This window comes from Paralichthys olivaceus, chromosome 7 (assembly GCF_024713975.1).
Source record: "Paralichthys olivaceus isolate ysfri-2021 chromosome 7, ASM2471397v2, whole genome shotgun sequence".
Classification (NCBI taxonomy): Eukaryota; Metazoa; Chordata; class Actinopteri; order Pleuronectiformes; family Paralichthyidae; genus Paralichthys; species Paralichthys olivaceus.
The window spans coordinates 2381418-2395959 of record NC_091099.1 but is presented as its reverse complement, the minus strand read 5'-3'; the positions used below and the strand labels follow the sequence as shown (position 1 = coordinate 2395959).

The following is a 14542-nucleotide window of genomic DNA, read 5'->3' as shown; positions in this document are numbered from 1 at the left end:
ACTGGTATTATCACATTACCATCTAAAAGTGAAGGGTAGATATTTTTAGTAAACAGCAGCTTCCCTACTCACCAAGCAGACATGGGGCAACATGAGGAACCATACAGAGTTGTATTTGTGTCCACTCCCATTATTTGTCCAGCTTTGTTTTGGTCTCCACCACCACGACCGTCCAGATGTTGGGCCACAAATTCAAAACAATTCACAACATTGCCTCTGGGTTCATCACCTTTCACTTTCCTCATCATCATTACAGTTGTCATCTTTGCTCATTTACTTCCCTGTCTCACCTTCTCTCAGTCGCCAAACAAGCCCACCATCCCTCAGGAGAAGATCCGACCACTGACCAGCTTGGACCATCCTCAGAGCCCGTTCTATGACCCTGAGGGAGGGGCAATCACCCCTGTAGCCAAACTGGTGGTGGAACGCATCGCTAGGAAGGTAACGTGTCTATAATAAAATAAGAACAAATGCTTACTCATGTGATTAAAACAAAGTCAACTCAAAGAACAATTAACAAACTTTATCTAATTTAAGTGAGATTCGGTCAAAAGTGAATTGCTGGACCCTTAAAGTTTGCTTCATGTTGAAAGAAGAAGCCATTAGATGCATATTTGTTTTCTCTGTGTGCACAGGGGGAACAGTGTAACGTGGTCCCAGACACCATCGATGACATAGTGGCTGATATTGGACAGGAGGAGAAGGAGGAAGGTAAAGTACCCGCACATCATCCTGTTCTAACATCAATATGTCCGAGAGAATCCAACCAAGATACAACAGAATCAGTCGCTGTCGTTACCTGACATTTGCTGAACATTCAGTTTTGTATTTCACGTACAGACAGTGAAGGGATTCAGTGTTCTGCCATGTTCAAGGACACCCAGTGAGCTCGTTAAAGACACAGCGGGTTTAAGTGGAGTCTCAGCTGGGAGGTCAGACAGTCAGAACACATCTGGAAAGGCCTTGTCGTCACCCAGCTGTGAGGTGGAGGGGCGCCCCGCGGCTGCGGAGCAACGCAACTGCGTCTGGAGCAAGTCCTGTCCTGATCACACACACTTAATATTCTGAGGTCCTGTCAGTCCGGACAGTAACGTCTCAGGAGAGCTCCCCGGATGGTGTGGTAGATTTTACTACAGTGCGAGGAATCTCCGTGTGTATACGTATGGATGTAATTTACTCTGTAATTTAATTCGCTCTACTTTAAACCTGACAGGTGTGTGTGTGTATCTGAGTTCGTTTCCTGGTAAAATGTCCAGAAAATGTCCAAACGAGCCAAAGAGAGAATTCAGCAGGACGTGAAACTGGAAGAATACAAACGGACGAACAACATGAGCCAAACACGTAGAAGACGCACATTCAACCTTTGACGATAAGAACTGAAGCCGGTGTGGATGTAAACAAAAACATTGAGCTTCCCGCACCTTCGTATGCATCGTGTGGCTGCCGCCTGCTGCTCCACCCCTCGCCTGAATCTTCCTGTTGTTGTGGAAGCGAACAATCTCCTGCTGTGTTCTTCATATATGAAAGACAAACGCTGACAAAAGCCTGGACCCGGTTTTCTAGACATTTTCAATGTATGACTCCCGTTGTCCTTTAAACCTTTCTCCTCCTGTGCCTTCAGGCTTCTCCTACTTTCTCTTGAGGACGTTCTGCTCAGATGAAAACATTTGGAGATCTTTCTCTTCGTGGTATAACCCAGGTCTTACGGAGATCAGTCGACCGGTTCACAGCAGCGTTGGTGTTCACGGGGGCTTTGTGTGTCTTTTTACGGGAAGTGGACCGGGGTCGGTTGCAGGAGTTTGCCTACGCCGCAGAATCCTTAACAAGGATCTCCTGCCGCCTAATAAATGTCTTCTTCAGTCGGTCATGAACCATTTGCTTCTTTCCCTCCTCCTCTCCCTCTCTTACTCCATCGCCCTCCCTCTCTCCCTCTTCTCTGCATGAGATGACACTACAGAGACGAGTATCCATTCAAGCCGGTCCCTGCGGTGCGCCCGGAGCCTCGACTGCTTTCACTCACACATCAGCCCAACTCCCCTTCTACCTTCCCCTCGGCTTCTGCGGCTTCTTTCTTCCCTCGTTCTCCTCGACTGTCATTACACTTTATCCCAGAGAAGTGGAGCCGCTCAGGTTCCTCCCTGAGGCCTGATGGTATATTCCTTCTCTCCTCTACCTCTCATTTTCTCTGCGTCCGAAACCCCTGAGAGAGCATTATTAATTGAAGCCAGTACCCCTGCTACCTCCTGTACTTCTGCTACCTCTGATAATTGGACAGGACATCCACACATCACACCCTCCGCTCCCTCCTCTCCCACTCGGATGTCACTCAGTGGCCCCTCGTGGTCGGCTACCTGCGGTTATCACCTGTGGATGTGATGTTAAATAATCAGCGTTAGCTCAGTCGCTCATCCTTCAACGCGCTCCGCTCTATCTGATGAAACAAGCTCGGTGGAATGAAATAGCGATCTGGTTTCCATGTCGCCTCCGTCAGCCGCTCACCGTCCCTCTGTGTTTCCCTTTCAGACGACACACCGGAGACGTGTATCTACTCGGGCTGGTCTCCGTGGTCGGCGTGCAGCAGTGCCACGTGTGATAAAGGCCGCAGGATGAGGCAGAGGATGCTGAAGGCTCAGCTCGACCTCAGTGTTCCGTGTCCACACACCCAGGATTTCCAGCCGTGCATGGGCCCAGGATGCAGTTTGGAGGGTAAACACACGACCGACTTCTTCTGCTACAAGATACTTTTACCATAGATCTGTAATAAATATTTATTTAGTGTGTACTGTTTGAGTTTGGTCTTTGTCCCGTCCAATAACATGGAGGAGGCGGAGTTAATGACCTAAACAGACACGTGTTACGCTAATAATTTTATGTAAAGATGGACGACAAAAGTGAAGCCCCCTGGTGGCTGGCTGCAGTAATGGTCATGAAAACATGCCTCCTCCATGTAAGTTGATGGGACACGGGAAAAACTAGAAAGTTCAAATCAAAATTTAAAAAGTTTTGTTTTATTATTTTGTTATTTTATGCTTTAAAAAATGTTCTGACAAACCGCTTTGATTGATTTTAACTGTCGGCATAAAACACAAGGTTCCAATCGTTATGTTCTAAACTTTTCATGGTTTCAGTTTGTTTCCTGTCAACAGAGGCGATCAGTGAACCCACTAAATAACGAGCAGATTAAACTTGAGGTCTTATCTCAGACCCGGTGAATGTGGGTGGTTCCTTTTGACTTAATCTGATGGAATCCGTCTTTGCCGCTGCTTCATTTACATTTCACAGCCCGGTGGTTTCGGTTTATTCACAGATTTAATTGTGCTGCCGTTGGATGACAGTCGGGTTGTTGTTGATGTTCGGGAGGATTATCGTGCACCAGGGCCGGATCTGTACATCTGGGGGCATAAGCAGGATAAGTTTGTGGGACCTGCCTCCGCTTTGTGTGCAGAGAAAACTTTGTGTTCATCCTACCTGGTTTATCTGCAATGTTATGCTCAATGTTTACAATACACAGGAACAGGATTTCTCTACAACTGTTTACGTGTGTTGTTCATTAATAAGTTAAAACATTTCTTTTCCTACATCACATGTTAATCTAAAGACCCAAATTCTCAACTTTTCAAAAATAAAAGGTGCAGTTTGTCTGTTTATTAAAATTATATATTTTAATTAACCCTGATTCAGACAGAATAATGTTTGACCCCTGGGGCCCCCTGGTGGCTGCCGGGCTCAAAGCAGCCGTTTATTTGAATCTGTTCTGTGCAAGTGGCTTCTCTGAGCTGTTTGTCATCAGGAGCTGATCGAGGCCGTGACAGGCGGAGATCCTCCAACATGTTTCTGAGGCTGACGCGGTCACATCAACAGATTCTGTCACAAAACTCAGTAAATCCCTCATTTCACAGAGTAAACACTGATTGGATCCTCCAGCTGCTTCAGTGAAACATGAAAGATTAAGTGGATTAGCTGTTAATGCCGAGTGGACTCCTGCATTAAAACAGGATTTGACCGTGTTTGTCTTTGACTAAAAGAAATCAACGCGCCGTGTTCACATAGTTGTGTTGAAGATAATGGGAACAACAGGAGGATTGTGTCAGAATCCTAATCAGGACACGCAGATAAAGTCTAACGACACCAACGTGTTTAACGAAGCAGATGTTCGCAGTGAATCCAGACATCGGGGCGGAGGACAGATGTTTTTTTTAAGCAAATTGACGACAACTTGGAGAAACTTTTCTTTTCCTGGCTTCCATCAAAGTTGTCAATTTCATGCTCTTTTACTGCGAGCAACAACAACCCGCCCATCCCACAACACACACACACACACACACAGACACACACACACACACACACACACACACACACAGGAGTTTGCTTTTGTCCAATTTACAGTGAAGTTGTCAGATCGGAACAAATGCTGAGCGGCAGCAGAGTCAACGTCTGTCTTCTTCCTCCTCACTCCTCTTCCCTCGCTCTCAGGATGTCGACCAGTCAGACGAGTGCAGCACGGGCTGAAGGATCTCCACACACACACACACACACACACACTCACTCCTGCTCCTCTTATCGATTATCCGACAGCTACACAGATAGCTTTTTGTTCCTGAGCAGCTCTCCTTTGTTTTCATTTAGCGCTCCGTTAGCGTGCGGTGGGAGATTGATAATTGTGGGGTTCACACTGGGGCCGGACGAGGGCTGAGGCCAAGAGATGATTAATATTCCTGGGAAACACTTTGTCTCTCCGGGGGCCTCATCCGAGCTCCAGATACCTGGGTCTTTTATTAATGATTCACTTAGTTCAGCTTTATTAGGCCACAGCCGGTAAGCAACGCTGCTCCTGGAAGGCGGCGGGGGGGGGGAGGGAGTGTCAGGAGAGTCAAGCGTTGTGAGTCAGAGAAAAATCCATGCCTACGTTTCCAGGAGTAAACACAGTCTGTTCTTTTAAAGCATCTTTTCTTCACACTCACATTCCTTTTCTCACTTTTAATGGACCTCCGCTCTTCAGTGACGTCCACACTGCTGCGGTTCAGTTTTAAAACAGATCGAGTTCCTACGTTTCCTCCATGTTCACACAGAGACAAAGTCCCTGTGACCGGGAGTCAACGCTGGTGTGGACATCGATGAGATTGTTTAAACCACATTCTAAGACTAAGTGCGTCGTCGTGGATTTTCCTCTCAGCAGCATCGGACTCGCACCGTGACACAGAGTGAACAGAGAGGTCTCGGAGCCCTGTGCTGGTTAAAAGTGATGAACTACAGCCGGGTAGAGCAGCTCACTGTTCAGCTGAGACACAGCGGGGTCGTACATATTGACTTTAACTCCCTCGGACTCATGCTGTGAAGAGGACTGTCCCTCCGGCTGTTTGACTTATTACAAGATGAGTGAACAGAAGAAGGTGTCGGAGAGAGAGAGAGAGAGAGAGAGAGAGAGAGAGGGTCTGATAACTGGAGGTGGTGGGTTCAGATATTCCCGTCAATCGTCTTGGCTGAAAAACTGAAGATCTTAAAGTCTCTGGTTTGATGTACGGTTGTTTCAAAGCTGTTTGACAAGAGGGACCTTCCTCTCCCGGTCTCTGTTGCTAAGTGGACATGTTCTGCCTCTGTCCTCTCCTGGTGGACAGAACCGTCCACGTGCATGATGTCTGAGTGGATCAGCTGGTCGTCCTGCAGCGTCTCCTGTGGGATGGGGATGAGGTCCAGAGAGCGATACGTCAAACAGTATCCCGAGGACGGCTCGCTCTGCCAGCTCCACACCGAGGAGAAGGACAAGTGTGTGGTCAACGATGAATGCTGTGAGTGAACGTGTCCAGGCGTGAATTTATGTTTGTAATTCATTCAAAGGCAATCAGACACAAACGAGTAGAATCTGCAGTTTTCTAAATAACCTTGATTTTTAATTAGCTGTGACATTTTTATTCAAACAGCGTCATGTTCCAACAAACTGTTTAATGATTCTCTCCACAGGTGCATTTTTATTCTTTATTTGGAGCCTTTTGATTTATAAGATATTGAAATACTTATAATCACCAAGTGTTTAAATTAAATATATATATATATATATATATATTTTTGACTTTGAATAATGACTAGAAAAGTGTTTCACTGAATTTGGCCTTTGACCTTTTGGATTTAAAAAAGTAATCACATCATTATTTTATCAGACTCTATTTTCCTTGGTGTACTGACTGTGTACTGACTGTGTACTGACTGTGTACTGACTGTGTACTGACTGTGTACTGACTGTCCCACAGCTGCCAGCAGCTGTGTGGTGACAGAGTGGGGGGAGTGGGACCCCTGCAGCGTCACCTGTGGGATCGGCATGAGAAGACGTGAGCGCATGGTGAAGATGCCTCCTATAGACGGATCCATGTGTAAAACCGAGGTGGCTGAAGTGGAGAAATGCATGATGCCAGAGTGCCGTGAGTCAACACTTCTTTACTCTTGTATTTATTTATGTGTTCGATGTTTCACAGAAGTGTAAACTGTGTGTGTGTGCGTGCAGACACCATCCCGTGCATGATGTCCCCCTGGTCGGACTGGAGCGGGTGCAGTGTGACGTGCGGCCGCGGTGTGCGAACACGTCAGAGGATGCTGAAGTCTGATCCTGCAGAGTGCACGGAGGAGCTGGAGCAGACGGAGAAGTGCATGTTGCCCGAGTGTCGTAAGTGACCGATGAACAACTCCTCTTCCTCTTCCTCTTCCTGTCGCTCTGTCAAAGTGAAATTCTGTTTTAACCCCCCCCCCTCCAGCCCTCGACTGCATGGTCTCAGACTGGTCCGAGTGGTCCGAGTGCAACAAGTCCTGCGGTAAAGGTCACACCATCCGAACCCGCATGGTGAAACTGGAGCCGCAGTTCGGAGGCAGCGCTTGTCCCGAGACCATCCAGAGGAAGAAATGCAAGATCAGGAAGTGCCGGACAAAAACGAAGGAGGAGAGAGGAGGAGGAGGCGGAGGCGGAGGAGGAGGAGGAGGAGGAGGAGGAGGAGGAGGAGGAAAGAGGAGGAGGCGGGGGAAACAGGGTAGAGACGCAGCACTGGAGGAACAGCCAGGTAGAGTTCTAAGTCTTTAGATGGTCATTATTGTTATTAGAGCAGCGACAGGTTCACAAATGTCTTCAGTCCATGAGACAGACAGACTAATATTGAGTCTGGAAACAAACAGTAAATCTGATATTTTCAAATCAAAGCTTCAATTTGAGGCAGAATTAATAAACGATCTTAGTCCAGGACGACATGAGGGTCGATCCTCAGCCGAACACAAAGAAGAACAATGAGTCGGTCTTGGTTCTCAAACAGCGTTAACTCACTTTGTGGGTTTTTTTCCAGCAGGTTGCAGGATGCAGCCGTGGACCAGCTGGTCGGACTGCTCCAAACCGTGCGGAGGAGGAATCCAGGAGCATTTCATGATGGCGAAGAAAAGAACAAAGGGCGCTCTGGTGTCCAGCTGTAAGGACCAGAAGGAGATCCGGGCCTGTAACGTTCATCCCTGCTAGGGGGCACTACTGAGCTAACAGAGGAGGGGGGAGTTAAATACTTTAGATATGATACTGATGGGGGGGGTGGTGTGAGAGAAGAGGAGAAGGTGAGTGAGGGAGGAGGCGAAGACAGAGAAGAGGATGATGTGCTGTTTAGTGAAGCCATTGTAGACAGTTAGTGAACAGGACTTTAACTTTAGAACACGACGGAAGAGTCAGAGACACGAGTCGGAGTCCTGCAAAAAAAAAAAAACACTTTGATGCAAACTTTTCATTTTGACCCACAGACACTGAGATGATGCTCAACCCTGCTGCTCATGTTGTCGGAGGAACATAGACACAGGAACTTCAGGTTTTTAAAATAGACTGACTCTCTTCTGTTTAAAATCTAAAAAGTTCTGCAAAGTTAAAAAGCCCAAAGATTAGAGCCGGTTAACCTTCTTCAAGTAATAACACGAATTAAAATCAACCTGAATACGAGCAGAGTCCGTCTCTTTCAGCTCGTTAGTTTTGAAACTCAGAGAGATTCCAGGTTTGTAATTTCAAAAACAAAATATTCAGCAAATGAAACTAAACCAAACTGAACATTTGATTCTTTCCACTTTTCTCAATTTCATTTTCTCTTTTTTTTTTTTTTGCAGGACGTAGATGCTCGTGTCTCTTCAGTCTTATTGTCGTTCTGTATATCTACTATCTAACCAACACTTATAAATGACACTTGTATGGAATTTACCGAAAAACTCTTTCCCTAATAAACAGACACAACGGAGATGTTTTATACTGTTAAACTTAGTCTTTCTATACTGTCCTGCTGTTTATCTGTGGTTTCAGCTGATGTAGCATTAAACCTGCGATAGCTCTGCGTCTGTCAGATGATCTTACGTTAGCATGTGTGGAATAAAAAAAAAAAAAGATTATTTTGGTTAATCAGCTGTAGATGTTGTAAGACAGAGAAGTGACTGTATCTAACACCAACAGATGATAATGTATCTGTGGGACGAGTACAGACGACTGTTACCGGGGCCTTTGGTTAAAACAACTTATTTTCATGTATCGTTTTTTTTTTTTTACTCACTTTCACCATCATGATCTGTTAAATCTTCTTGTTTTTAAATGATGAAAACTTGATGATATCGTAGAATGTTTCCGTTGTAATGATAGTGTCATCAGGAAAGTTCTTGATTTTCTGTAGAAGTTTTCTTTAACTTTCTCACTTTTCAGGACTCGTTCTTTTGTTTCCTTGCTTCTGCATCATGTGACTATTTTGTAAGAAACCACCTTTACAATAAAAACAATGTAAATGTGAAGATCCTGAATAATACGTTCTGTTCAGATGAGGTGTTCGACTCTCGCCCGTTATTCATCGATTTATTTGTCGATGAAACCTCCGACACCACACTTCACCACAGACAGCATCAAAGTGCCCCACGTGTTTTAAAGCGCAGCGTCTTCTCTGACGCAGGTTCAATTAATTTTAGAAGCTCGATGCTCGAGGGCACAACTGATCAGTGAGTCATGTTGGTTCAGGGATCGAACCCTAAACCTCGAGGGTGGAAAGAGAATGTTCTTCATCCCTGAGTCAGAGATCATCGTCACTGGAAATATAAACTATTTTATGCAGTTTAATTGTATTATTATTTGTGATCAGAGTTCTTTTTCATAAAGGATCGAGTGATTTATATTAAGACATTTAATCTCAAGGATGATGACGTATCCACAACAACTTATACAAAGATGAGTCCGGTAATATTTACAGTTCAATTCTATTCTAATGAGAATTTAAACATGTTTTTCAGCAGCACATTATTTTAAAAAAAAGTGTGTGTACTTACAATTTGTCTCCACTAGATGGAGATAAAGGATAAAGTGATCCTGGTAAAACAAACAGCAGCCAAACGTGTATCTTATGTTTTCAGTGTTAAAATATTAAATAGTTTAAATCATATTTGATCAGAGCTTTTTACTGCATCAAGTCTGACTTTCTACCTTCAGTTTGTGCCAGTGACTGTGAATGAACTTTAGTTTAGTTTAGTTTAGTTTAGGTTATAAGTCCCACGTTGCGGTCGTCTTCCAACCAGAAGGTCGACGGTTCAATGCCGTCTTCCCTGTTCCGCCTGCCGAAGTGTCTTTGATGGATGGAATCAGTGAGACCTCGATAGTGCAGCTCCGTCCTGTGATCGCTCCGACTCCAAGAATACAAGATGGCAGCGAGAATATTTAGGCTTCATTTCTGGACAGTTGGAGGAAGTTAAGAGGCGTCGTCCATCTTTAGTTACAGTTTGCACACATGCACGTGTAGACTGTGACTTTTATATATATATATATATATATATATATATATATATATAATGGAACAGTGGAATACTCTGAGCCTCCAGGTGAACTCAGCCTCCACATCACAGCTAAAGGAGGCTCATGAATAATAAAAGCAGATGAAGACGTCCAGTAGCTTTTTATCTGCTCATGATCAATAATTGAAAGATGTTTTGCTGCAGCTGCTTCGTGGGTTTCAGCTCGAACGGTATCAGCAGCAGTTAAACGCTCTCAGCTTCAAACGGGGACGTCCCCATGATAATGAAGACATTACTTTTCTCGTAAAGCCCCAGAGACTGATGAAGTTTGCCGGAGGACGCACAGCAGTGTTCACACGTTCGATAGTTTCACCCCCAAGACTCGTGCAGCTCAGCGAGAGCATTGGAAAATGTGTAAGAATGAAAAATGCTGCACAAGCTACGGAAAATAAACTGCATTTGTATGGTGAAGCTGAAGAGCTGCACAGTACAAGTCACTTTGTCCTCTCATTCCACAGGAGAAATAAAGAATTCATTATAAAAAGGAAACTAAGGCCCAGTGTCAACGTCCGCACACTTTCCACGAGTTAAACTGCAGACAGAGGGAATTACCCAGAGTTCATAGTGTGGTGATGTGGATAAACACATCAAACGTTGACGTAACAATAAACAAACAATAGAGTGGAAGGAGCAAACAATCAACAAAACAATTTCACGTCCACACACGTCTGCGGATCAATGGTCCGAATTCATTTTGTGTTAGTTCCTGTTTTACTCTGAAGTTTTGTGTGTGTGTGTGTGTGTGTCTCGTTGTACTTCCTGTCTCTGTGTTCAGCTCTGATGTGTTTCAGCTGAGTTCAGTCAGCTCCACCTCTCTTCTGGGATTCTGCTCCACTTCCACTCGGTTCTGTTGAATCTACTTTCGTTTCTGTTCCAGAGAAGCTAATCTGTTGTTTCCCACCAACCTACGAACACAGTGAGTGGAACCTTCTTTCACTCGAACTCGGATCCGACTCGTCTGATCCATCAAACTCCGACAAGTTCCCAAAGAGCTGGGAAAACTTTTTTTATTCAATATTTAGGTTTTATCAGTAGTAGTAGTTTGGTTTTTATTTGTGGTAACTGCTCATGGTTGTTGAATATTTAAACCTTTGTACACTATGAGTAAAATAATATTACTATATTACGAATAATTTACATTTAAAGGTTTTATTGAAGAATGTCTGTTATTCCATATACTTTCATTCTTATGTAGACTTTTCCTCTGCTTCTCTTTCATAGAGCTCATAAAGAAATGAGTGTTACGTAACACACCTCTCTCTCCTCCTCTTCTTCACCGTTATTCTTCCTCCTCTGAGTCCATCACATTCCTGTTGCTTCCTCAGCTGCATGGAGACGTTTTCCAGAGAATACGAAGAATTTAATCAGGAAACTTGATCGTTGTCCTCCCGCAGAGATGAGCACGTAGAAGATATATTTTTGACACAAGTGGAGTCACCACGTGGGGCTGCAGAGGGCGCTGTTGCTCAGTAAAAGCAGAAGATAGCGTTGCTTTAAAGTTTTGTTTGTTAAGTGTCCAGTGGGAACAGACGGTTGTTTGCTTCCAAGTACTTATATACAATGTACTTGTGATGCAAAAGGACATTAGTACAAATACTTTGCAGCTTTTTAAGCTCCAGGTGTAAAGTGATCGAGGAATTTGTTTTAAATAAAAGTCAGTGTTGAAATGACGGCCGTGTACGTGAGCCCAGTTTCCCAGTGATCGAGCTTCCAGGTGATCTGACCTGAAAATAATCTCTGATCATGCAGCACAAGTGAACGCACGTGTGCAGGTGCACAGCGGCTGCATGTTTGATGCCGTGCAGGTGTGAGGTCTCCAGGAGGCGCTGATATTTCTGACTTTACCTTTAAATAACACAAACTGTTCGCACTGAGCAGCAGGTTGGTGTAAATACGCAGCTCCTAACCCCTTGTGCCGCCTCCCGCTGAGAAGTTCTTTATCTCCCAGCATGCTCTCTGTCGTCGGTCAGCCCGTGTCCCCGTGGGTTCGGCTTTATCTCGTTCATTTTGCCAGCTGAGCTCGAAGTCGAGAGCAAATATTCACATTCTCATCCACATAAGTCGAAGAGTCGTCTCTGGTTGATCAGAAGGTGCTGATGCGGATCTGATGCTTGATTTTCTTTCGCCTCGTGCAAACATGACAAATTAAAGATTCCCTTTATTTAACAGAAACAGCAAATCCAGCTCCTACGTTGTCTGTAAAGATAATTAATTATGTTGTTTGTTTTTTTTTATTGGACTCAAACTCATCCATTTACAAGAAATCGACTTTTTCTAACGAGCAAGCGGCAACATAACGAACAGAATCCAGCTGTGAACGAGTCTCACACTGAGATCTCTCTCTGTCCTGAGGATAGATTTTTTGCCATTTCACTGATTCTGCACATCTGCAACATGTCACACACGAATGGAGAGAGATGCAGATTCAAAAAATAACCAAAACAAAACCTGCACAAGCCTGAAGGGTCTGTGTGACCCAACAGCACTGAGAATATTCACCCTGTTGAACGTGCCCTCTTAAAGATTTGTTTTTAATTATGACATCACCACAAACGAGTTATTACCTCAAAGTCGACGAGTCATGTTTTCATCTGCAGCTGTTTGTGTATTTGTCAGATTGTTAGATTTACACAAAAAAACAACTTTATCGGATTTTCACGAAACTTGGAGGAAGGATGTGGTCGGAGAGGAATCCATTAACATTCGGTGCAGATCCAGGAAGTTTTTATTTATTTATTCATTTAGATTTTCTTTAAGGTCTGTTGAGTTACAGTCGAGTTATATAATCGTATAGAAACACAACGAGTCCACATGACTGACAGCTGAGACTCCAAATAAGGTCAAAAGCACAAGACGATTCCTTTTCACACCATCGCACCACGATGCTGCTGTCAGAGCGTCTCGTGTGTGATGAACGCTCACGTTTCCACGACTTCATGTTGAGTGACGATGAATTTTCACGTTTTTCCAGCTCGGGATCACAAACAAATCGGCAACTCACCGCTCAGTGACAGGAAGAGAAGAGAAGTGCTACCATTAGCATCCCTGATGATGTGTGTGTGTGTGTGAGTGTGTGTGTGTGTGAGAGTGTGTGTGTTAGTGCATGTGTGTGTCTGTTGACTAAGTAACCTTGTTTCCTTCTCAACCAAAGTGATTCTTACTGGTGGGATGAGCGCTCAGTACAACCTCCCCCACCTCCTCTTTCTCTCTCTCTCTCTCTCTCTCTCTCCCTTTCTCACACACACACACACACACAGAAACATGCACGTACCCACTCATGCATGCACACACACTAAAAACACAGTGAGTCGTGTCTCCGTTAGATGAGATGGTGAAAGTGGAGCAGCATCACCCCTGATCATGAGCTCTGTATTGGAACATGCAGCATTCGTTCCTCTGTTCATTCTCTCACATCACATCACGCGATCACCAGTTTGACTTTAATTTGAACTCTTATCTAAGGAACCAGGTTGATCATGAGAACTGTAACAAACCCATCTTTTACTTTCACATTTGTTTCTCGTTTGTTTCTCCAGGTGTTTGGCTCCACCTTTTATATATGAGTCTGATTGAATTGAAGGCGTCTCCCTGCTGGAAACGTTTTCTCCGTCGTGATCTGTTCAAATGGGAACGGGGAGATAAACAGCTCAGAGCAACGGCACGTGGGAGTGTATTCAAATGAAGCTGAAGCCGAACACCTACACGTCTGCATAAGCAGAATTAACGAGACTAACTGTAACTGACAGCGTTTACGTTGAGGGAATCCAAATACTTCTCTGCGGCTCCCTCGGCCAAACTCCAAAACGCTCGTCTGATCTCAAGCAGCTTCAGACAACTCTCCTGGTCCCCGGTCGTTCCAGCTCGTGTATTGTCACTGTCGTAAAGACGCTGTGGCTGAAAGACGTCGGTAACAACGCAGATTCTTTTCCTCAGAGGCTGCTGAGGAAGTTGGAAGATAACGGAGGAGAGAGAAGTTAGAAGAGGTGCGTTCAACTTTCCACAATTTTACACTGGACGTGTAAACTGTTTCCACGTCAAGCTGGATTTATAAATTATGCTAGAAATTGATAAACGACTGTGGTCAGTTAAAACCTTGAGGAATATCAGACCAATGTTCAAGGTAAAGAAACATTTGATGGAACAGATAATGTCGGCATCAATCACCTCCCACATTTAAGTGAGCATGAACATTTTACCTCTGGCCGATGAGGTTGTGTTCTTAATGTTGTACATGAGGATTTTTATTCGAACTCGTGTGGAGGTGTTGTTATTTCAGGGATGTCAGAGACCAGTGAAACCTCTGTTTTCTGTGGTTGCCATGGTCACACGGCCAACTGTGGGGCAAGTGAAAAGTTATCATCTAGGTTCGTGTGTTTCTGTTTTTAGAAAATTGTGCAGATTTTTATTTAGCAAAACGTTTCTGGAGAGAGAAGTCAAGTTTTAGTTTTTTTCAATTTACGAATTTATAAATTTACTACGTTCTTTCTAATGTTGTTTACAAATGAACAGAGGTGAAGACACAACCACCTCTTTGTACATATACAGTAAATACCGAGCTTCATAGAAATCCATCCCATAATTTTATACCACCTTGTCGAACGTCAAAATACAGAATTCAAAGTGTTAAGTGCGAGTTATCACAGAAGTTCCCACACTCTCTAATTTGCTGCTTTCCAGTTTATTGAGGAACCAAATCTCCTCTGACCGCAGATCAGCCTGTGGC

The 14542-nt window shown here is 44.3% G+C and overlaps 1 protein-coding gene across 1 annotated transcript in view; it reads left to right on the top strand.

Moving 5' to 3' along the window:
- spon1b (spondin 1b) overlaps positions 1-8775 on the top strand; it is a 59540-nt gene extending 50765 nt beyond the window's left edge. The window contains 9 exon segments of the mRNA XM_069528550.1: positions 301-441; positions 636-711; positions 2524-2706; positions 5616-5786; positions 6246-6413; positions 6497-6655; positions 6744-6909; positions 6911-6986; positions 7313-8775. Coding sequence (XP_069384651.1) covers positions 301-441; positions 636-711; positions 2524-2706; positions 5616-5786; positions 6246-6413; positions 6497-6655; positions 6744-6909; positions 6911-6986; positions 7313-7486 — 1314 coding nt within the window. The 3' untranslated portion in view covers positions 7487-8775.
- Positions 8776-14542: the final 5767 nt, after the last annotated feature.